Source organism: Desmodus rotundus, chromosome 4 (assembly GCF_022682495.2).
Source record: "Desmodus rotundus isolate HL8 chromosome 4, HLdesRot8A.1, whole genome shotgun sequence".
NCBI classification, from domain to species: domain Eukaryota; kingdom Metazoa; phylum Chordata; class Mammalia; order Chiroptera; family Phyllostomidae; genus Desmodus; species Desmodus rotundus.
In genome coordinates, this window is record NC_071390.1 from 172,495,771 (window position 1) to 172,520,304 (window position 24,534).

General features: G+C 47.9%; 2 protein-coding genes across 2 annotated transcripts in view; one reads left to right on the top strand and one right to left on the bottom strand.

Annotated features, from left to right (window-relative positions):
• FAM184B (family with sequence similarity 184 member B) overlaps positions 1 to 7,115 on the top strand; it is a 75,301-nt gene extending 68,186 nt beyond the window's left edge. Inside the window, exons 14-18 of the mRNA XM_045183075.2 lie at positions 348 to 494; positions 2,392 to 2,509; positions 4,141 to 4,245; positions 5,065 to 5,264; positions 6,872 to 7,115. Of these exons, the coding sequence (XP_045039010.2) occupies positions 348 to 494; positions 2,392 to 2,509; positions 4,141 to 4,245; positions 5,065 to 5,264; positions 6,872 to 6,965 (664 nt within the window). The 3' untranslated portion in view covers positions 6,966 to 7,115. The remainder of the gene's footprint in view (positions 1 to 347; positions 495 to 2,391; positions 2,510 to 4,140; positions 4,246 to 5,064; positions 5,265 to 6,871) is intronic.
• Positions 7,116 to 10,962: 3,847 nt separating this feature from the next.
• Positions 10,963 to 18,632, bottom strand: MED28 (mediator complex subunit 28). Its single transcript, XM_053922377.1, has 4 exons — positions 18,459 to 18,632; positions 15,050 to 15,116; positions 14,261 to 14,373; positions 10,963 to 12,969 (listed from the first exon to the last, which is right to left on the bottom strand). The coding sequence occupies exons 1-4, from the start codon at positions 18,615 to 18,617 to the stop codon at positions 12,772 to 12,774; spliced, it is 537 nt and encodes a 178-aa protein (XP_053778352.1). The 5' UTR covers positions 18,618 to 18,632; the 3' UTR covers positions 10,963 to 12,771.
• Between the last annotated feature and the right edge of the window lie 5,902 nt (positions 18,633 to 24,534).

Here is a 24,534-nt window from a genome sequence, read left to right on the forward strand (position 1 = left end):
TCTCCCCCCGACCCCGGGTGAAGGGAGTGCATCCCAGACTCCCTTCCGGAGCTTCTTCTATTCCTCTCCCTGTGGGCTGCTCTTCAAGCAATGAAGAGGTTGCTCCCTCATGGAATGCTGGGGTGAGAGGTGCTGAGAACGGGTCCCACAAGCGAGACTAATCCAGGACCTCACAACTCAGACACCCCAGGTCTCCTTCCCATGGTGTCCTGACCTCAGATTCATAACCTTACCCCACCCATTGTCTCCAAACATGGCCACCCAGCAGAGTGGGAAGACATCCCCAATGCCCAGGAGGTGGGTCCCCAGAGCTCAGGCCAGCCCAGCTGTGCTTCTGTCCCCTGCAGGCAGCTGGAGGAGGACCAGCAATCGCAGAGGGCCCGGGAAGTGGAGATTCTACGCCAGGAGCACCGAAAGGAGATGCAGGCCCTGGTGGCAGACTTCAGCAGCGCCCAAGCCCGGCTCCAGGCCCGGCTGGCTGCCCTGGAAACTGAGTAAGTGAGGCCCTGGCCCCAAGTTAGGAGGAACAAGTAGATGTAGCATTTTCTGGTGACTGGCTTATCCCAGTGTTACTGGGGCCCTCACAGTTTTATAACTAGAAGAGCTGAGTTCCAGGAAGCCCCTCAGTCCCAAACAAACTGGGATGGTTGGTCACCTGTCATACTATGACACTGCAGTCCCCTTTCGTGAAGGCCTGGGAATCTGTGAGGAATGAGACTGCCTCTTGGGTGTGGTTTGCCCCTCCCAGAGGGAAGAAATCAGATGAATCAAGGCTACCTTTTTTATTAGCATTGGCCCTCTTCTAACAATGCAGCATCTCATTTAACCTTCAGCTGTCCTCTAAGGTGGAAATTGTTATTCCTGCGGGCAGTCAACACCACCCAGGGTCCCTTGGGCATGTATGCATGCGTTCATCTGTTCGTTCAGCAAATGTTTATTAAGGGCTTACTGTTTTAGGCTCTGGATTGCTGTAGGGAACAAAACAAAGAGTACGCATTCATGGAACTCACAAATTCTAATAGATTCTGACAAGAAATAAGGAAACAAGTACTTAATTTCATATCAGGTAGTGAAAGTGTGCAGGAAGAAAAATAGGATCTGTTTCTAGAGAGTGGAAAGGGTGGGCAAGGAAGGCTTCTTGGTGACATTTATGCACAAGGAGCCAAGGGGATGAGAGAGCCATCTGGAGAGAGGGCACCTCAAACAGACAGAACAGCAAGTGCAAAGGCCCTGGGGCCTGCTTCATAAGACTGAACGGCCTGAAGGCTCATGTGGCTTACGTGGAACAGGCAAGAGAGTGAGTGGCAGAAACTGAGGCTGGTGCAGTGACCCAGAGGGAGTAAGGAAATCTTGAAGTGAATGGGCAGCAGCTGGGATGTAGTCGGAGCACACCGGGAAGCCATTGCAAGGCTCTGAGCCGAAGTGACATGGTCTGATTTACTTTTTGACGGGGTCCCTCTGGCTGCTAAGAGACTGGAGGACTGGGGTTAGCATCAGGGAGACCAGGTTAAAACAGAACTAAGTGAATTTAAATGTTACCTGTCTGACCCTTAGCTTGAGCTCTTAGAAAGTGTCCACTCTCTCTAACACAAAGCAAATCATCCAAAATCTGGAGTGGAAGCTTTTACCATCTCCTCTCTCACGCATACTTTCCACATGCCAGGCACCTGTTATCTCATTGAATCTTCACAACCACCGGTTTCACGCCCATTTTAAAGGAGCAACAGAGGGTCACAGGTGAAATGTCATGCCGGAGGTCACCGCTAGAAAAAAGCAGAGGTGGGATTAGAGCACAACTCATCAGACCCCAACGTCCTAGCCTCCTATCGGCGGCAGTGTGACAGTCCGTAGGCTATCTGCAGCCCTAACCCTCCCTTTCGTCCACCATCCCCGGAGTTCTTTCTCCAGCTTTACACTGAAAGGGCCGTGGGTACCAGCTGCCCTCGCTGCTCTGCCCAGGAAACTAACTCCTGCCATACTCCGTGTCGGCCAACAGATGGCGACAGAGTCGCGTCGGCATCTGCAGAGCCTGTGGGCATTGGTGGGGTGGGGCTGGATTCTGGCTCCCAAACATCCCTGGTTCTTGACCCCACTAGGTGCAGCATCTGCGGGCACACACGAGCCATTGGTCCTGGGCCATGCGCCCTCGGGGGAAACTGACAAAGAATCATACTGGAAGATGGGGTCCTGGGCTCCACCCCAAGCTCTGCAGCCAACTCTCTGGGTGGCCTTGGACAAGCTCTCTGGGCTTCCCTTTCCCCTCTTGTGAACTGAGAGAGCAGCTGGCCAGGCTGACCACGCAGGGGCGTCTCTACCCCGTCAACCCCTTGTCTCCCTGCTCGCGGTTGAGTGACTGCAGTGAGGGACTAATGGTGTGTCTGCTTGAAACAGACTGAAAGAGTCCGGAGAGAAGCCAGGGAAGGGGGCGTCCAGGCCGGAGGACGTGCAGCTCATAGGCCGCCTGCAGACCCGCTTGAAGGAGAGAGAGGAGATCATCAAGCAGCTCACGGTGGGGCTGGCGGGGCCGCCAGCGTGGGGGACGTGGGAGGCACCCACTTGGCACCTGACATTTTACTGGGTCTTCAAGTTCTAATCCTGATAAACATAAAACCACCTTACGAAAGACCCTCGGTTATTTTTTCTATTGTATAAAAAATACATACTAAAGAAAATTAACACAGGAATATAGAAAGCAAAAAAATCCCTCTACTCGCAAGCCCCACAGCATCTGCCCAGTACTGACACTGGTTTGTTTTTTTTAACCAGCAGAATTTAGGAAGACCTAGGATGGCTCACCTTAGGACTGAATTTTAATAGATTCAAGCAAGGCAATTATTCTTTAGTGATCTTCCTTCTGTAAACATGACCACTAATTTTCCTTTTGGCAAAGCCACCCCCTGGACACGCCCCCCCAATCATTCTTTGAAATGCCCCTCCCCACTCCTGCCAATTCACTTGGTCCACCGAGGCATGCTGATGTCTCCTTATACTTTGACCATTGCTTCAGGCTCTAACCCAGCCTCCCGTGCTCCATGCTGTGGTGTCAAGTCCCTCATATCGCCCCACTGGACAGCTCCCAGTGTCTCGCAATCAACTCTGGGGACGGGGCCACAGAATCACTCCTGTCAGTTTGGCCCGTAGGAGAGAGCTCGTCAGCCACATCAGACGTCCAGGTGCTTCCCACCGTCTGCCTCCACAGCCTTGATCCAAGCCCCACAGCTTCTCACAGGCACAGTGGACAGTCCACTGGCCTCCCCCTTACTTGAGACTCACCCCACTATGCTGACTTCACAGCTACCAGAGGGGTCCTGTGAAAATACAGGTTGGGTCACAGCCCAGCTCTGTTCAGCACCTCCCGAAGCTTCCCATCTATCTCAGAGTAGAACCCACAGCCTTTCAGTGGCTGGCAGGACCTTGCCGGTGTCTCATCCCCCAGCCCTGCCCCCCACTCCCCAGCCACACTCTTTCCTGTGAAGACGTAATGAGACCATCAGGAAAACGTTATCACTCACTGAAAATTACATGATACTAATAAGGAATCCTCGTTTGCTAAGTGTGACAAAGATATTGTGGTTTATTTTTAAAAAGTCCTTATCTCTTAGAGACACATATTGATGTTTTTACAGATGAAATTATACAATGACTGGAATTTGCTTTAAAAATAATACAGAAGGAAAGAGAAACGTGGAGGATGGCACATATTAACAAGATGGCCATGTAGGGGTTGTCCCTGCAGGTCTTCTTTCTTTGCCTCAATTACTAACTTCCCCACTTTAATTATTAACTTTGTGCAGTGGACTCTTCTCAGATGCTGAGTCCTGGATTTCTAACTCCCCTCAAGGCTTCCAAATACGCTTGTCCTTTGCCTTGTTACAAAAGGGACTGGGGACACAAAGACCCCAGGAGTAAATGTGCCTCCTCAAAGCTTCAATAGGTGGCAGTTTGATTCCCATTGGTTGCTCGCTCCCCCCCACACACACCTTCATCCCCTCCTCCAGCCTGCTCACCTCCCACCCCCACTCCCTGCTGCCCTGGCGCAACCCCTGGAATTTCCCTCTCTTTTTGTTCCACCTTCGAGCAGTAGCTAATCCAGAGCTGTGTGGTTCGGCTCCTTTAGACTCAGTTGGACTGTTTTTCCAGGAGGAGAGAAGATTTCACTATGCAGCGCTCCCCAGCGCAATGTCCCATCGGAATCGGTCCTTCTCTTTCAATCCTCACCCGGGGTATTTGACCCCTTCCATGAAGGTAAATTGGTTCTTCTGGTTCCAGTGCATTACACAATTCTACTGGTTTCCTTTTTCCTAAGGTAACTGCAGCCTATTTATCAATGGCTGGGTCACATTCAAAGGGATACTCATGGAAAAATAAGACCCACAGAAAATAGTCCAAATGATTAAACATTGTTTTTATCTGGCTAGGAAGATGATGTGCATTTTTTGAAAAAGTGTTTATGGGTTTTTGTATTCCCCTAGTTTTCTATAAATAAATGTGTCACTATTAATGGTGGCTATAATAACAATTGGTGGTAGGAAGGAGAGAGAAGAGCAGGAATCTTCCACTTCTTAACATTTTTCCTTAGATATTTTGGAATTTGTTACAATGAGAATATTCACATCCAAATCTCTCATCTGCTCTCACAAATCCTAAAAGCACTTAAAAAGTTGTATTTTTTATAGCTCACAGAATAATAAACCTAAGCTGAACTGATGAGAGATTATTCATAATTTGTATGTATCCCTCCTAGTGTGACAAAATACAAGTTTCATTTCAGAAATACTCCTGCATTTGTGGACAGGATGGGCCCAGGGGTGCTATGTGGACTTTTAAAACCTACAAAGAGATTTTGAATTGCAAAACAGGAAGTTTAGACAAGAGATTGTGAACATGTGTGTTTTTTAAAACCCGAAATAGATTAGAGGGAAAAGTGCTTTATAAAAAGAATTGGAAGTGTATGAATAAAAGTATTGCCTCCTCCCTCACATAGTTCTAGGTGATGGGCACGGTTTACGGTTACAACGATGCCCTTTTGGGCACTCTAAGAGGCCTTTCCTTGAATACAAACAGAAAAAGAAGATGGAGGAAGTGCCCAGCCGAGTGGTCAGCGTGCCAAACCTCGCCTCCTACGCAAAGAACTTCCTGAGTGGAGATCTGAGCTCAAGGATCCATGCCCCACCAATCACTAAGTCACCCAGCTTGGACCCGAGCCCCAGTGGGGGCCGGCCTTACAAGCCCACCCAGTCCCCAGATGTGAAAACTGCCACAAGGTAGGGAGCATAAGCCGCGATTCCATTTTCCCAGAATGGGGGGAAAACTGGGGCTCCGTTCTGGAACCTGTTCCACAGCCGGCCTTGTGGCCAATATAAAGAGTTGCACATCAGGCCCTGCCTTGGAAAAATTACAGCCCAGCCAAATGGGAAGACTGGGGAAGAGCAGAGAAATATGCCATTCTTTAGAAGAGGGACTATTCCCCGTACCAAATTCCAGAAGGCCTTTTTCTTTGTTTTCATGGATGATTAAACAAGGGACATTGAATCACTAGCTGACAACTTCAGTGTGGGTTACATAGACGATGGAATCTCATCATCTGGCCTTGGGGTCTGGATTCAAGTTCTGGTTCTCCTCACTTGGAGCTGTGTGGCCTTGGGCAGGTTACCTGACCTCTCTGGGTCTCCATTCCTCTAAAGTGAAGCTAATACAGCACCTACTTCATCAGGCTGCTGTGACAGGTTAAAGGAATTAACCCATAGGATGTGCTGAACACAGGACCTGGCATAGATGCATTTAGTATATTTCCACTATTACCATTAAAGGTATTTTTCAAGATTTATTGTATCCTCTTGGCATTTTGAGGCCTCTTAATGGGGGGGTTTGTTTGGTCACACCTGACGATCTCAGATACCACCTTATTCCTCCAGAAAGCCTTGCAGCGTGCTTCTCTTCCACAAAAGTGATTTTCCCTTTTATTAGTTCTCCCTCTTATCCAGTCTTCATTTAGAGGTAAAAGTTTAAATTTGGGGCTTTGAGTTTGCATTTCAGAGAGAGCCACTCCTAAAATATTCCTTTTCCTGAGGCCCCGCCTGCCTGTGGCTCTTTGGACAAATGGGGCGGCACAGATCTTAATGAGCTGAGCTGCAGGGACCCCTTGGTGGTCAGTCACTGAAAGAGCCCAGCCCTTTGCTTCACAGCTGAGGAGTCTGAGGCCAGGGCGCCCAGCACATCCCTGGGTTAACTGGCAGAGCCAGCGCACGGGTTGGCCTGTACTTCCATCCCTCTGTTTCAGGCTATGTTTCCATTGTTTCACATGAAGTTCCGAGATTGCAGAGAAGAAACCATTCAGCCAGGTGCACACCATCCTTTCTTGCTTACTGTTTCCCTTTTTCGATTTATTTCGCTAATTTTATAGCCCCATTGTGAGGCTAGAACACAGTAAATGACTTTTAAATTGTAATGCTGTGCTGATCAACCATTTCTTTTACTGTTTTGTTGTTGTTGTTGTTGTTCCTTGTAAGAGATTTCCGAGCCAAACTGACAACGTATGCTGGGGAGCAAGACCTCAAATGCTCCTCTTACACCTTTTTCATGGATTTTGTTTATCATTCAATTTGTGCCTGAAATAAATTTTGCAAATACACCTCATTGTCTTAAGTGAAACAATAGAGAACCTTCCATTTTCAAAGCAGGAATTAGACATCCTCCCCCCACCCCTGTCCTTCACCCCTGGTTTCCAGATCCTGATGCTGGCCGGTCATTTTTCAGTATCTTTTGAAGAGTAAAGAAGCAGTTATTTTTCCCTGAAAAGATGGTGGGGCATGAAGTTGTTTATTGAGTAATTTTCAAAACCACATGAACCTTTTTGTTTGTGTGTTTTTAGGACACAGGAGGATGAAACAGCCCAACCCAAAGAAGTCCCGCAGAAACTGGGCTCTGCCCACCAGGAATGGTTTACCAAGTATTTTTCTTTCTAAACTGATCCTTGGGATCCATCACAAGGGGGATGTTTAAAAAACATTTAAAACATCTGATTGAGGGAATGAACTGAAAAAAACAATCAACCAAATACCTTGCTCTGTAACATGGTTTGCATACAATAGCTAAAGCAGATTTTGGTCTTGACACTTCATATTGTTTCATTGTGACACCAGTTCATTAAAAAATTCTTGACATTAGGATAAAATGAACTAGTGTTGTCCGAAAGCATCGTAGGAAGGTGTTATTAATGTCACCAATGGCCTACCCACTGTATGCTGGTGTCCCGCAGGTCACCCTCCACTCGGTGGGGTCCACGGTCCACTTTGGAAGCAACTTCATTTTCCCTTAGGATGCAAGTCAGATGGACTGAAAACTGGTTTTATGTAAGTGATACAATTCAAAATGCACATCCAACCTCAGTAAGAAGATGAATAAAACAAAGTTCCGAGTAACCAGGAAAGCCAACTAAAAAACAAAACAAGCAAATCAAGACCTTGAGGTACTTGGATTAAGTGCTTTGACTTTCTAATCCAGGGCACGAGTCCATAATAGAGGGGATAACACCTACCTCAACGTGGGGCTTTGTGAGGATTAGACAAAACAAGGTGGGCAACGGTCCCACCCGGGCACTGGGACTCCGCACGGACAGGGTTGTCCGTGAATGACCAGCCCTGCCCCCTCCTACACCTCAGTTTCAGTGACCGCAGCGTCAGCTTGGCCGTCTGTGAAGGTTTTGAGATGGTCTGTTCTTTCAAGTCGAAGATCTACTGAACCTCTGGGAAGGGGGAGTGGCCCTGCATGGTGCTGACCTCACCGACAGACCATGGGGACTGTCTGACCCTCTGAGGGATACATCTCTGAATGGCAAACGCTGCTCTCGGTCCTTCGGTGCTGGCCCGGCCAGGGGGCCCACAAACTGCCGTTTATTCTATGCACTGACAGGTCTTTGCTCTGTGAATAAAACTTTAAACAGCTGGGTGATAAAAACGGTTGTGACTTGTGTTGATTTTCCAAAGAAGGGTGAACTTAGATGACAACTGAACTTGGAAATAGTAAGTGCACACTGACCTCACTCAGATCATCTTCAGATGGAAAGTGGCTGCTTAGGTGCTCACGTCATTTTGAGAGAAATGCAGATACAGCTCAGAACTCCCAACTGAAAGGTGAGTTTACTGTCTAATCAAACACATGGCCCAAATATGGTACTCTTTGGAGTGCAAGTGCTTGTTACTGTACATGTAATATGCCATATCGTTTTCCAGTATCAGGTGCTTTTTAGTTGTCTGTCTCCTGCTTAGAGCGAGCCTTGTAGGTTTGTGTCCGCATTTTGTGTTTTAAAGACTGCAGACAGGCAGTTCTGTTAGGCTGTGGTTTGTGGGGACATTTTCCCACGAGCAGCAGCTCCTGATGCCTAGCAAAGCAGGCCTCGCTGCGTTCCACTGTCCTGCAGCTCGTGGTGACACCTGCTAACGGAGAATGGGATTGACACTCTGCGTCTGTCTGGACCCCTTTCCTGTTGCAGGTGAGTGAAACATCTTGTAAATGTCTAGATTCTCCCCAATCATTACGTGTTTGTTAACGAAGTCTTTGTATGCATCTATCATTTTTTCTCTACCATGTGTTACTTGAGCACTGGAGTAGAGCATGAAAGGACACACACTTGAGTTTTTTGTTTGATAAGACCAAATTTCCCATCTGGAGGGTTTCTAGCAATTTACACCTTGACCAGCAGTGAAGGACACCCTCTCTCTGTACCCTAGATAAGATTAAGAAACCCAGTTTGATGAAAACACCCTCTTTGGTTTCTTTTTCATAACTTACTCCATCAGTCTCTCAAGAGCAGAGTGGTCTAGGGATGGTGGTGATAGCGTGGGGAAACAGCAGTGATGAAGGGCAATGAACAGCTCAGGACTGAGTTGGGAGGGAGAAACAACAGGATTTGGTGATAAATCTCTAGGTTATATTATGCAGAAGAAGGAAAAGTTAACATATCCTTGCAACTGGAGCAAACCTGGAAAGAATATTGTTGCCAATGGTTTTTTAACTGGGGTAGAAAAGAATTCACCCCATCGATCGCTACTTGCCATGCACCTGAGCCCTCATTGACTGCTCTGGCACTGATGCAAATCCCAGCAGAGCAGTTGTGGCTGTGGCTACTTGGTCTACACTCCATCTCTGGGATCCTTCTGGGTTCTGCAGATTAGATGGAGCAAGGATAGGAATGGCCTCCCCCCAACCTTTAGATTTCCAAGGGCAACACTAATTGATCCCCACCATCACCGCCAGGATGCAATATTATTTTGATCACCTGCCTCCTGGGAGCTCCTCAGCAGTCTGCTGTCCCCCTGCAGGAGATTACCAAAGGGGCCCAGGCACTCAGAGTGGCCTTTGACTATGAAGCCCTGTTAGCTTGCCATCATCTCTCTACTGGAAGTCGAGACGGCGTGGAGACAACCAGTCAACTCTACCGTTCTTGGACACAGTATCCCCCTTACCTGCCAAATGTTTGAATCCTTGCACGAGGGAGCGCTCCCTTCCACTGGAGCACTTTCCCGGGGCACCACTGGGGGCATCTTCAGTAACCTGGCCATCCCATGCCAGTGACTGTCTGTGCTTCCAATACCACTCAGAATGGGTCCTTTGCCAGATGGACATCGAGCAAGCCAGTCCCCAAACCTCATCCGACTGCCTGCCCTCTCAGACCATGTCTGTTAACAGCCACATTGGTTGGGTCCTCTGGAGACAAACCCAAAGACACATCGAAAGGTGCAAGAAATGTATAGGGGGTATCCAGGCCGTTCGGCTAGAGACCACCGGAAACACACCTGTAGTTGAAGATGTTGCATTTGTTACTTGCTGGGAAAATGTTCATCGTGGTGGGGCTTCTCGGAAAGGTCTTAGAACCTAAGATTTTGGCATTGGGTAACTTCAAGGAGTCTAGGGAAGCAGGGATTCACTCTCAAGTGGATGCTGTCGGAAGATGGGGGCAATTCTATGACTGGGTTTCTTAAATCTTGTCTTTAGGGAGGGTAGACAAGGGTGAGGAAAATGCTGTAAATGGTTAAAGAAAAAAAGGAACTCACTTCAGCCACAAAGATGTGAGGTTATTTGGGGGCAGCACAGCGACTTGTTTTGGTTGAAGATTGTGAAAGGAGGGCCGAGGAAGGTTTGGGCCAAAGGACCAGCTCTGAGGAAGTCTTGGCCAGGCCGATGGAGCTCCAGAGCAACAACTGCCCACTAGGGGAGACCTGTGTCAGGCAGATGGGACTTGGCGGCAATACCCGCACTGTACCTGGTCCCGCCAGGAAGAGCATGGCTGCAGCGGGTCCCCAAAGGCAAGAGCTTTGGTAACTGCACTCCCTGCCACAGGTCTCTCGAAAGGACTGGGCAGTACTCCTCTGTGGCCCCCAGAGGCCCGAGACCGAACAGGAAGGCCAACACTCAGGGGTTATGTAGCAGAGGAAACAGAAAAGGGGAGGTGTCTTAAGGAGGATGAGTTCAAGTGAAGGTGAAGTGTCCATTCCATATGGCCACAGTGAAGTGGCTGGTAACTGTCACCAGCACAGTGGTGGTCACACAGGAGGGATAGATGGCAGCCTGGAGTGAAAGGGAGAGGAGGGGAGAGGCTGGAGACTGCGGATGAGGGGCAGCTGCTCAAGCATGGAGGGCATGGAGAAGCTAGGAGGTCAAGAACTCCTGTGCACAGCACGGGATGCTCCAGTAGACAGACGGCGCAGGGGCCGAGGGGTTAAGTCCCAGAGAAGGCAACCAGCGGGCTGTGGAAACGCTAGTCTTACCCAGGCCGGCACCTCAGCAGGTGGAACAGGAAGGGAAAAAAGATGCCCTGCAGTGTGGGCCGGTTTCCCACAATGGGACTGAGAAGATGAGGGAAATCCCAGATGTTTTCTTGTAATTTTCTCACTGAAGGGAGGGTTTTCTATGATCTTCAACCAGCAAGATGCCATTAAAAGTTAAGAAATATTTACAGACAGACAAGATTAAAAATTTATTTTCCAGATTTTTTTGATTTAATAAACAATGGCAATAACTGATACATACATTAATTCAAAATATTTTCACTAAGCACCAAGTGAAACACCAAGAACCTGATTACTGAAAGATGCCTAAAACTTAATCAGTTTATTTAGGTTTTTAATGAAGAAATCTAAAGCTGCCAATCGAGCTTCTAATTAGTGTGAGATGATGACCAGGTTAACAACCTTGAAGTCATAATGTGAGAAAAAACAATTCTTAAAAGCTGTGTTTAACCTACACATTCTCACTAAGGGAGTTCGGGGGCTTCAGCCTGTGCACCACACACACACACACACACACACACATACACACACACACACGGGTAACAGTCTACATAGAAAACGTCAACAACACACGACCCCGATATATTCAGGGGGAAATAATGCCTAATTCCCATGAGGGGCACAGAGACAGATGCAAATTACTAATCCTGGAGGGAGCACCAAGCCAGGTTGGTAGGAGACAGGAATCCTGTGTCCTGGGGTGCCGCTGAGAGCATTTGGGAGCGTCAGGGACCAGGTAGCAGCCAGGCCAGACAGCACCATGAGTGGGTGTCGATGTGTATGGGGAGGGGCCTCCAAGGCTGGAGAAAACAAAATGAGTCAAGAATCCAAGCCCCAGAGGCACTGCTTGTTCAAAAGACAGTGGAGCATAAAGGCGTGTAATTCGGTCAGAGACTAAAGCCAGTTCAGGGAGCCAGACACAGCAGCAGGTCAGTGAAGAATCATGTTGCCCTGTGTGACCAGCAAGAAGCTAAAACACCTTCCCAAACATGCTCTTTGTGGAGAGGAAGTCACTCAGGGTCACCCTGCAGGCCACTCCCCACCCTGAGGCCCTGTCCCTTGGAATGAATGCCATCCATTAGCAAGACCTTCCTTAATGGGAAACTTCTGCTCCTAAAAAGTAAAACACAAATGACACCAGCTAACAAAACTCAAAACAGAGACTATCACAGTGAGCTTTAACCCTCACACTTCACCTCTGCCCAAGTCAAATTACTGAGGGCAGGGTGGGTATGTTACATAAATGGATTCATCACTGCAGAACATAAAAATAATCAGCATATCACAGCTCCTACAACAGCCCCCCAACCCCAAAAGTAAACAAGCAAGACACAAAATATAAACTTACCCCAAACTGAAGTCATAGCAACTCAAAGATCCTATTGCAATACTGCTGCACTAACCCAGGCTACCACAACCCTCTCCCGCCCACTCCGGGAGCTCCGGATGCATTACAAACATCGCTGCACTAGATTCCTCCTCTTGAGGTAGTTCAAAGCCTTGAAACACACACAGCAAACTTACACAGTTTTACAAACTAGCACAAGGGGAGAGAGTGGTAATTAACATAAAAGACTTACAAATCCTCACCCTCTGATTCACAGATTATGTCATACATATTATTTTTCCCTCAGATGATACACATTCAACTAAAACTGGAAACATAGAGATTAAATCTTAAACACAAAAATTTAAAAAAGCAGAAAAAAACCCAAAAAGGAATGTTAGTAGCATCATACTCACTTTTGCTAAAAACAAAAACATTTACTTGGTTTACAAAAGCTATGGGCATTTTATAAAGTAATGAAAAAAATCAGAGCTTATAAAAATAGGGGGAAAATTTTACTGACAGCATGCAACCAAAGTTGTCTTGCCCTCTGGCAGAGTTCTTCCAAAATGCCACGCCACCCAGACGTGAAGCCCGGCAAGAAGGACCGTGTCTGTGCGGACTCACACGCCAGCTCACTCTGCAGCCGGCTCTTCCTCAGGTTTGCTTCATGGGCGCAGGGATGTTGGCAGACGCCTGCTCCAGGTAGGCCAAGGAGCCCTGAGGCATGTCAGCCGGCTTCTTGTGCTGCCCGTTGATGTCCTCCAGCACCTGCTGCCAATGCCGCAGCTTTGTCAAGTGCTTCTGGACCAGAGCATCTTTCCGCTGCAATTCGTTCCTCAGCTCCGAGACATCCTGCAAGTGAAGGCAGTTAAGTCAGAGCAAACTCCTGAAAAGTGAATACAGTTCCTGAATAACTACGAACACTAAGAAGTAAATTCGAAACAAAGAATATCTACGAAACCATGCTAAACCCATTATTTTGCTCAGCTCCACTACTTGAATAGCCCAATGCAACTACTCCAATGGCAGATGTCTGCCTAACACTGAGAGCTCTCATTTTTAATTCGTTTTCTTTTAGGAAGTACTCAAGTTCTAATACTCCAAAGTACCCAAGAGCAGTCAAAAGAAACCCATCTCCCTCCCACCCTGGCAGAGGCACTGAGCATCTTGTCCAAGACGACTGCTGAGTACCCAAACCACTGGGCATCTGAGACACATGCGACAACTGTTTACAAGAACCTACACCCACTGTGCTGACGGTTTGGTTATGAAGTGTTAGAACCTCATTTTCAAGAGCTTTTTAAGTGAACACCAGCACTGTAATTCTTTATCAAGACCTGCCCTGAGCACACCTATGTTACTACTCAGGCATTCAAACCAGGACATGCTCTGACAGGATGAACTGTACGAAAATCACCTTCCCACCATGTATTCACCTTCCCCACAGCTGGTATCACCAAGTAAGAAGAACCTTTTAAATCGGTCAGCCTGTGGGAGTAGTTACTGCAAAAACTGCTCCCAAAACAATCATCTCAATTTAGTGTTTCTCACTAGCGGCACCACTGGCCTTTCGGGCAGGATGCTTTTTCCCCCTTCCACACGCCAGGGCGGGCCAGGCCCCACACGTTACGTGCCCCTGAAGCCTTCTAGTCATCCTGGAACCCCAACACCCTTCCAGATGCCTGGTTTCAAACTAGTGAGAGAAATGAAATCCTGAGCTTCAAGGAGCCCGCGACAGAACATGAACTCCTGATTCCTTGAACAGTTTGACGAAGCCCTTCCTGTGTACCCAGCACTGTGGAAGACAACTGGGAGACGGGGGCCAGTTCCTGTCCAGAATGAGCTCATCATCTACACTAATGGCTTTTCAATGCTTTTCAAGCAGCAGAACCTCTCCTTTAAGAAAACCCTTCCGGGAAAGCCGGCACGTGAAACTGCTGCTTGGAGCCCTGCTTCAGCCACACCCGCTCCTCCACCACTTGTCCAGGTCGTCTGGACGCTCACAACTAGCCACATTCTCTCCCAGTCTACACAGCCCGACCTTCCCAGGAGAAGGGCTTTCACTGAAGACCATTTAAAGCACAGACGGAAGCCTGCCAACATGGGCTCTTCCTGAAAGCTGAGGAGAAAAGGGACGTCATACCTCTTTGATGACCTGCTCCGGCTTCTGGACCGATAACTGCAGCCTTTTTTGTAGGAAAAAACATTCTGTCTGTCTTGCAATGTCCAGAAACTTCTGGATACACTGATCAACACCTTAAAGAAAACCCAAAACATTAAATCAAGAAAAATACTAGACACAAATATCTCCCTCACACGTGAACAGTCAGAACACTACAACTCCACTTTCTCACAGATGTGATCTGGGACTTTAATCCCAGCCACCGCAACAGTATTGGCCCCCCAGCCCTCCACGTGTTCATCAGCATTAAACATGAGATAATCTGTACTTTTATCGGGTGACTAAGAGACCTTATTACAACACCAAGTTCTTCCGAAAAAAGACAATCGAGTTCCAGTAAGTAGCATGATCCCAGGTAAAATGTAACACTGAACATACAGTATGACAAAATCAAAAGCGCTGGTCACCTCCAGGGACAGAACTTGGGCAAGGAGGAGGAAGCGTAAGAGACTGTTACACCTATTCATGAAACAACCACAACTTGTTTTAAAAAGCAGTACGCCCTACCGGTCGTCTTTGTCCTAACACCGCTATGAAAGGTTAATCAGAAGTGGTTCATCACGAGTGACCTAAGATGTCAATTAACCAACTGACCAGAGAACCAGCAGCGTGGAGACCTGATCTGCAGGATTTTACCCCCCGGACAGTTCTCTCGGGATACAAGCAGGACTGAAATGTATCAGGTGTAAAATTAACAATCGGGAATCTTGCTCAAGGCAAGAACATTGTCTAAAAAGAGGGAATCCTTACCAGTTCGAATTTCTTCCTGATCCGTGCCATTCACGTAGTCCTGACTCACCAGAGAAGCAAAGCAAGCCTGTTTGATCAAAACAGATCACAAAAAAATGTCACTCGCACATCAAAAATCTTACTTCAGGGTAATAAATAACTTCTCTTGAAGTCATTCAATGAGTTGACAGTATCTGGGTCTGCACCCCTGGCCTCACGCCAGTGAAGAAACTTGGTGACCGACTCCAGGAGGCCCACGGAGGAAAAGCAGGGAGTGAGGCAGCCGGTACTGCCAGCATCCCCATGTGGCCTCTCTCCTGCCACTCGCTCCTTTTCCCACTCTCAGTCCACACCACGGCCTGGACCCCTATTCCAGTCCTACCCACAGCCCCTCCCTCCAATGCTCACATGACTGTGTCACCCAGTCAGGTGGCAGGTCAGTCATCACCCACTCGGCGAGACCATCGCTCTCTGCGCCTTTGAGATGGCACCCCTCCTGCTCGAGCTGTGTCCCACGCCCAGCTTTGTTGTTCTGCGCACAGTTAACTGACTTCACTCCACTTTCAGCCCACTGTCAGCTGCCCCTACTAGCAGGTGGGAAGTCTGCCTCGTTCACTCTGCGCCTAGTGCAGGAAAACTGCTTGGCACAAACTGGCTGCTCAATTATCACATACTGGTGACTCACTGGAAGGCCCAAGAGAAGAACCAGGTAGGTGTCACGTGGATAAACAAGTCCCAGAGAGGGAGTTCCCTCTAAATGGATGATGACCCAGGTGTATATGTGACTCAGCCAGGGAGTTCTACAAACAAAGAAGGCCTAACAAAGGGCAGTGGGGCCAGAAAGAGAACGGGATGGGAGCTGGGGAAGCGGGTCAGAGAGGAAGCCTCACACCTCAGGCGAGTGGAGCTGGGCCGGCAGTGTGCAAACCACACTGGGCATGAGGCAAGTAGATCTGGGCCCCCAGTTAGGCCAGCGGCTAGATGTGAGGGCCCTCCTGCCTACAGCTGCCACCATTTCATTCATCCTGAAAAATTGCAGGATTCCCCTAGGCCAGTCCCTGCAACTGCTTCATACATCAGCAAACACGGGCTTCCCATTCTGTGTAACACCCTCAAAGATGACTCCTGTTGGATGTGGGATATGAGGCGGGCGGCCCTGCTCTGTGAATCCTGTGGCTGCTGGACAACATCCCACCCAGGAGGCCAACCAGCCACACACTGGCCAACACAGCTGGGCTGCTCCCCCAGAGCCAGTGGGTCACCAGCCAGGGTGGGAGGAGACTTGGTCTCAGGAATTTTTAAAAAATTAAAAAAAATAAAAATTAAACACATAGAGCTTTACAGAGAGGTGGGCAGGTGCATGGAGAAGAAAATGTGTGGCGGTCTACGGAAAGAATAGGATTTTTAGAAGCATGCCGAAGACAGAGCCTTTGCCTGGAAAGTCGGGAGGCCCAAATGGTGGGCTCATTCCCACACACTGAGGGTTTGGCAAGCTATCCCCTCTCTCGAGCCTCCATTTCTCCATCTGTAAAAGGATGGGATGTTCTCCAAGGTTCCCTCCCACAACAAGAGTGCGTGACCGCAATAAATTCATTCCACCACAGAGCATTTACGAAGCAACTAGAATGAGCAAGTCAGAGACCTCGTGGGCAGCACCAAAAGAGAAATGAAGAGTGGGCGGGCAGGTGCCACCGGAGGTAGTGGAACACAGGTCGGAGCAGACTTAAGGAAGGGAACGGGAAATGAACACGTGGCCTGTGAGCTGAGTCTTGATTCAAGACCAGGGGATGCTCACCCAGCACCAGAGGAGGTCCGAGCAGCACCTCCCACCCCCATATGGCTACTAAGTCCCAATGCCCGTTTGGGATTCATTTCTCTGGACAGCCTTCTTTGACAGCCACACCCTTACAGAGTCCCAGGCTTCTTCTATCACAGCGCCGATCCCACAGCATGGCAACTGCTGCCATTTTTACCTGCTCCCCCCACCGTGCTGTCCTGAGCTCCTTGGAAACAAGGACTGGTTTCTGTGTCCTTAGCACCCAGGGCAGGGCCTGACACACAACAGGATCCTTTACGGATTAACAAACACGCATCAGCATTTGCTACGTGCTGAGTTGTGTTAGTACTACCAATAAACCGGGAGAAAAAGGTAGGGTGCGTGGGGGCAGGGGGCCTCTGACCTCACGGAGCCTAGTGAGTTGTAAGTGCCCAGAAGGGCGCCAGGGAAGGGCCACCAAGGAAGCGATGTGTGAGCTGGGGGATGGGGCCTGGAAGCCCACAGGGAGATCAAATGGCCCATGCGGAAAAAGGCTTGTGTGGCCAGAGTAAGAAGAGGTGGGTTCAGAGCCGAGACTTGAATGTGCAGAGCTGCGGAAACCACAGCAAACCTCCTGGTCTCATCCCAAGAGTCACAGGTAGACACCAAGGGGTTTTTCAGCACTAGGGTGCTGGGGGTCAGCTTTGGCCACGGCTCTACGGGGCCAGTCTTTCAGCAAGCATGTCAGTGAGAGTGAGAGCCGCCTCACCTCAATGCTAGATGCTGCTCTAAAGCCTACCTGTCCCTCTCCTTTATGGCTTATTACCTTTAAATCTGTTATCTCCAATCTTTTGAACGTACACTCACTCCATCAGTAAAGGAATTCTGCCTATGCATCGCAATAATACATTCATTTAAACTTACTCATGCACTACTGTGCTATCATACAGGTACAGTACAAAACTCACGGGACTAGGATTTAAAAAGTTGAAAAGGTCACTCCAATTAGAAGTTATTTTATTTCCACACACTAATGGCTCATCTTCCCCTTTAGACAGACCACGGGAAGCAACCAGTGCCCTTATTTTTACCTCTCCTCTGTCCACTATCATTCCCCATCTTCCCAGCTACAGAGTACACTCCTTGGGGCACACACTTATTTTGGGTCAGCTCTGCCTCCCTTCCGCCCTGGCCCCCGGCTTCCTCCTCCCGCGGCCTTGGTATCAAAGTCCGTATAACTTTTAAGTCCATTTCAGCTCCTAGACCCACGACTTCAGGACCGCGTAAGAGCGCAGAGCCCAGCGGAAAGGTGCGCTCTGGGTGAGAGGCCGGACTCAGCACGCTGAGACGCGGGAAAAGGTGGTCAAGGGTGGGAAAAGAACCGCCTGGGACGCGATCACTTGGCTGGGGACCTGGAACGGTCCCAAAGTTGGGGGTGTGCAAACCAAAAGCCCACGTGCCACCAGAAACGTCAAGATGACGCGTCTCCGCCGGCAGACCTGAGTAGACTGCTGGCCACCACTCACTGTGGAGACTAAAGCAAGGCATTCTCTCATTTTCTGAGCCAGTCACCCCAGTTGTAAGCAAGGTGCGGGATCACTGAAAGAACCTGCGCGTGCGCAATTTACAACTCAGAAAAGGGAGGCTGGAACAGACGCCCCCCTCTCCTTTTACCTCGAAAGATGACTCCAACTCATCCACCAAGGTGCTCGGAGAAGACCTCGGAGCCCCTGGCGCGGCCTGAAGAAGCGAAGCCTGGCCTGGCAGTCCCTGCGGCGGTGGCGGGGGTCCGGGGGGCTGGCCGGAGAACATACCGCCCAGTGGAGCCGCCATTTCTGAAATGGCGAATGAAAGCTCATTGCGCCTGCGCAGCAGCTGGCGCACCGCCCCCACCGCGTGACGCCCGTGATCACCTGACTGCCCCGAGAGTCTGGAGTTTGTGTCTTGGGCGCTAGGGAAACTAAGTGTGTGGTGCGTAGGTCTCTTCCTCTTTCCGGAAGCGCAGGCTTCATGGCTTTACCTTTTCTTCTTCTTGAGACGTGAGGGCTTTGGGCGGGTCTGACACTGTGCGTGGAAGAAAATCAGTAAATGCGTTGGGACCGAGCCCTCCCTGGGGAGGCAGGATACTGCTGGGCGGGGCCTGACTGTGCCCTTAGTGCGGAGTGAGTTTGGCTGAGTCTTTCTCCGGGGGCAGTGTACCCGCTGTGTAAGGACGGAGACCCCGTTCATTCCACCAACGTTAACTGACAGCTGACGGTGTACTGATTACTAATCTAGTCACTGTGCCTGTAATTCCCTCTGGGGAGAGACAGGTAACAAAAAAGGCTAACATTGTTGAGGATCCCTATCTGTGTGCCTGGCACTGTTTCTGTTAGATGATTATTCTATCCGAGAAAGAGTTACTATGCTAATATATGTGTATTTTTAAATATATTTTTAAACATTTTATTGTTCAAATACAGTTGTCTGCATTTACCCCCCACCCCAGCCATCCCCATCCCCCGGGGTTTCTATTCCCCCTTGGTTTTGTCCATGTGTCCTGAAAACCCTTCCCCCTATTATCCCCACCCACCTCTCCTCTGGTTACTGTCAGATTATTCTTAATTTCAATGTCTCTGGTTATATTTTCGCTGTTTGTTTTCTTGGTTAGGTGCCACTTAAAGGTGAGATCTTATGTTATTTGTCCCTTACCATTTGGCTTATTTCACTTAGCATAATGCTCTCAGGTTCGATCCATGCTGTCACAAAGGCTAGGAGATCCTTTCTTTCTGCTGAGTAGAATTCCATTGTGTAAATGTACCATAGTTTTTTGATCCATTCATTTACTGATTGGCACTTAGGTTGCTTCCAGCACTTGGCTATTGTCAATTGTGCTGCTATGAACATTGGGGTGCAGAGGTTCTTCTGGACTGGTGTTTCAGGGTTCTTAGGATGTAATCCCAGCAGTGGAATTGCCAGATCAAAAGGCAAGTTCCATTTTTAGTTTGCTGAGGAAATTCCATACTGTTTTTCCATAGTGGTTGCACCAGTCTGCATTCCCACCAACAGTGCATTAGGGTTCCCTTTTCTCCACAACCTCTCCAACACTTGTTTGTTGATTTATGATAGCCATTCTCACCAGTGTGAAGTGGTATCTCATTGTGGTTTTAATTTGCATCTCTCTGATGGCTAGTGATGCCGAGCATCTTTTCGTATGTTCCTGGGCCCTCTGTATGTCCTCCTTGGAGAAATGTCTGATCAAGTCTTTTGCCCATTTTTTAATTGGGTTGTTTGTCTTCCTGGAGTGGAGTGGTGTGAGTTCTTTATATTTTTTGGAGATCAACCCCTTGTCCGAGGTATCGCTGGCAAATATGTTTTGCCAGTTGGTTCTCTTTTCATTTTAATGCTGTTTTCTTTAGCTGTGCAGAAGCTTTTTATTTTGATGAGGTCTCATTTGTTTATTCTTTCCTTTACGTCCCTTGCTCTAGGGGATATATTGGTGAAAATATTGCTGCGTGGGAAGTCTGAGATTTTCCTGCCTGTGTTTTTTCCTCTAGTACTTTTATGGTGTCACAACTTATATTTAAGTCTTTTATCCACATTGATTTTTGTGTATGGTATAAGTTGGTGATTGAGTTTCATTTTTTTGCATGTAGCTGTCCAGCTCTCCCAACACCATTTGTTGAAGAGGCTATTTTTACCCCATTTTATGCTTCTGCCCCCTTTGTAAAATATTAATTAACCATAGAGACTTGGGTTTATTTCTGGGCATGCTCTTCTGTTCCATTGATCTGTGTGTCTGTTCTTATGCCAGTAGCAGGCTGTTTTGATTACAGTGGCCTTATAATACAGTTTGATAACAGGTGTTGTGATCCCTCCTAATGATGCTAATATTTTAATAACTTGCTTTTAACAGTTGATTACTCATCTCTTCAGAAGGTAAACATATTTTCACTATATTTAATTTTCCAGGTACACATGTGACAATGCAGCACATGGAGTCCTCCATGTGCCAGGTACTGTTTAAGGATCTGCGTGTTGTAGTGATCACTGCAAGTCTCTGACCTCATGTTTTTGTGGGAGACAAACACATACATGTTAGTATGTATAGCAATACCATGTAGAGATACATACTAAGACAAAAAAAAAAGTATCCCCATCAGGGGATTGCTAGTGGTAGCAATTTGAGATAGGTAGTTAGAAAAGACCTTTCCAGGGAGATGTGCCCTGGAGTGACTGGAGAGATTTAACTTGGAAAGCTTTCTAGACAGAGGGGCCCCTAATGAAGGAGCCTGCCTGATGTATTTAACGAACCACAGAAAAGCCAGCAGGGCCAGAGGGAGGGAGGCAGTGCAGAAGTGGTCAGAGGAAAAGCCAGGGCTTCCCTTTGCCCGTCAGTCTTGGATCCGATCAAAGGTCACCTTCCTAGCTTTGGTCTTAGCCCCACACTCTCAGCCACTACCCTGTTCAGTTTTCTTTAAAAAAATTATTTATTTATTTGTTTATTTTTAGAGAGGAGAAAGAGAGGGAGAGAAAGATCACAGCAGTTCTCAAACGTTTGGGTCTTGGGATCCTTTACTTCACATTCCAGAAACTGGGGACTCCAGATGTTTTTGTCTATGTGGATTATGTCAGCCAACATTTACCTACTCAAACTGAGACCACGTAACATATTTACCCATTAAAACCCAAAATTTAAAAATGCATTTAAAAACTTACTACATGTTAACATAAATATTGCTTTAATTAAAAATAAAAATGTTCCCAAATCAAAAATAAACTAGTGAGAAGAGTCGCAGGTCGCAGCATTTTACTTTTTTGCAAATCTCTTTAATGTCCAGCTCAAAAGATTGTATGTACTTCATGTTTACCTAACCATGAGTAAGTTGCCAAAGAGTGGTCAGTGGTACTTCTCCTGGATTCACCCCAGAGTAGAGCACATTTGGGTTTTGCTGAAAACACATTTCCTCATTTAAAAATGGGAGAACATTGCCTTGGAAATATCACTAAGAAGAGATGATGTGTGTAGGGAAGTTGAATACAGTGCCTGGAATCGACTGAGTACCGCTGAGAAGAGACAAGTGACATGATGTAATTTATTTAAAAATAATCTCCCCCCAGGTAGAGAAACAGAAGGTAAGCAAGGGAAGGCAGGGCCAATAAGGCAGTAATTCAGGAGAAATCTGTTGATCCCCACACAGAGAGGGGACTGTGATTTGTACAGTACTAGGGCAACTGAAGCGGAGGGTGGAGGTGATGAGATGTGGTCAAATAAACTCCATGACTTACTTAGGGAAAAAGCCAGCTGTTTGGGAATGGAATGTGTAACGGCATTTATTGATTCTGGCTTATTTGAAGGATTTGGGCTCCCCTTTCCCCAGGATTGTGATGGAAGGGAGTAGCTCACAGTTCAGAAGTAGCAGAGCTGCAGCCATAGAATGTGGCAGGCAGCAGAGAAGGGGCCCAAGGACGTGGTCAGGCCAACACTCTAGTGGACGACCCAGTGGCAGGGCGTGGTCTCAGCACTCTTCCTGCAGCGCTAGACTGGGGTGTTTCCGAGGGCAGGGACTACATCTTGTCTCCTCGGCCATCCCAGCCACCTTCTACAATGCCTGGCACAGGTTAAACGTGGAATAAACGTTTGCTGGAGCAAATTCTTTACTCCAAAACAGCCACACTCCCTGTTTCTGTGACCATGCAGGATACGAGGGCATTTTGGGATTTAAGGTACTGTAAGCTTCACCTTTTAACCGCCAAGGTTTCATCAAGTTCATTTTCTTTCCCATGGTCTCCTTTCTCAACCATCCATTCAACCAGTGGACATTCTGTGCAACGAGCAGAATACAGTGGTGGAGACATGGTACCTCCCCTCACTGCACTTGTCATGTGCACAGTCCCTGTACAGCAGGGGCTGGGACACTGCGCTACATCCAGTAGCGTTTGTTGAACTCGATGCCATGTGTTGGGCTGCAGATCCACTGATCTGGGTTCTCACCTTTTTCCCTACTTTCTAGTTCACCAACATTAGCAGTTCACTTCTCTTGAGATTTAGTTTCCTCATCTGTATAATGTGTCACAGAGATTGCCAGTCTCCTGTCCTCTTCTACCTTTTTTCATCCGGGTGACACGTGCACCCGGTTACTCTTCATCTCCCCAAACCGGCACTAACGTGGCTCACGCTGGTTGCTGAGAGCAGCACACTATGTGGGACTTCAGTGAACGGTCTTTAAAACGTGTTCATGGTTGCCCAGGCTGGTGTAGCTCGGTGGACCGAGTGCCAGCCAGCGGACTGAAAGGTTGCTAGTTCCTAGTTCCATTTCTGGTCAGGAAACATGCCTGGGTTGTGGGCCAGATCCCCAGTTCAGGGCGTACAAGAGGCAACTGATCAATGTATCTCTCATGCATTGATGTTCCTCTCTTTCCTCCCCCTCTCTAAAAATAAATAAATAAAATGTGGTAATGGCGAATGTACCCCCTTTGCCTTGCTCCCTTTCCTCATCTTCATGTAGCCTTCAACCCCCATAGCTACCTGGGACTGGGGGAGCCTGAGGACATGGTGGGGACGCTGAGCCTGTGGGGCTGCTTGAGTTTTAGATTCCTCACTTCAGCTACCTTTTAAAACCATTGTTCTAGAACACTGCTGTTTTGGATTTGCTGCTCTCCACAGCCATGCCTAGTCCTCACTGAAACAGATTCACATGAGACCACCTGCCTCAGATCGGGGCTCTGAGATCAGCCAAGGGTCTGTGAAATACCTGGCAGCCAGATGCAAGGGCATCAGCCAGATGAGATAAGCACGCGAATCAAGGGCTCGGCCAGGCCTTTTGTATCTCACACTCTAAAACACAGGAGCTCTACTGTTCTTTTATTTATAAAAGGCCTTTGACAGAAAGCCTTCCGTCATATCCCTGCTTGGCTTCTGAGTTACCCAGAAGGAATCTAAATGATGTTTGTTTCCTTTCATAAGCTAGTAGTTCCACCTTCCAATTTCACCTTTTCTGGACTCGGAGACCTGGAAGAACATGTTTCCTCAACTCACTATTCCTGCCTGATTTTAATTCTCATAACATGAGCACACACAGCTGTTTCCATTCCCTCTCTATAAACCAGTTTAGAACCAAACAGTATCTTCTTAGTGTCAAGTTTTTAAAATACTGAAAATAACTCCATAAAGAGCCTTTCCTGTCAAACTTTTCAGAGTCTTAAAAAAAAACCCAGGCACCTGTCCTACTCATATGTAATTTGATTCACTCCATGCAAAACTAAAACAGGAAAAGCTGTCTTGGAAATCTGCACAAATGGAATTTTGTTGACTGGTTGTAGTACCAGGTGGTAAGCAAATGGTTTACCTATTGACAGTCCCTTTTGTGGTCTTATTTCAGAACTTCAAATAAATGCCACATTCATTCAAGTCACTGACCTGAAAGAAAGCGTTACAGTGAGGCAAGCGCGCCAGCTCTGGGGGCAGGACTGCCTGGGCGTCAGTCTCTGCTTTCCCACGAACTAGTCTGTGCCATTGTCGGCATGTTAGTACCTTCTCTGTGCCTCATTTTCCTAATTTGTTATGTGCAGATGACAGTGCCCACACCACAAACTGATGAGCTCATCGCTGGGTGATCGTTAGCAGTGAGATAATGTGTGTGCCTCAACGTATTCAGTTTACACAACAAGGCCGAAAGAGATGAGCTGGGTTACAGCAGTCACTGGGTTCACAGTTGTACACACACAGTATGAGGAGCTCCAGAGCTACACTAGGGAGCACAAAAAGCTG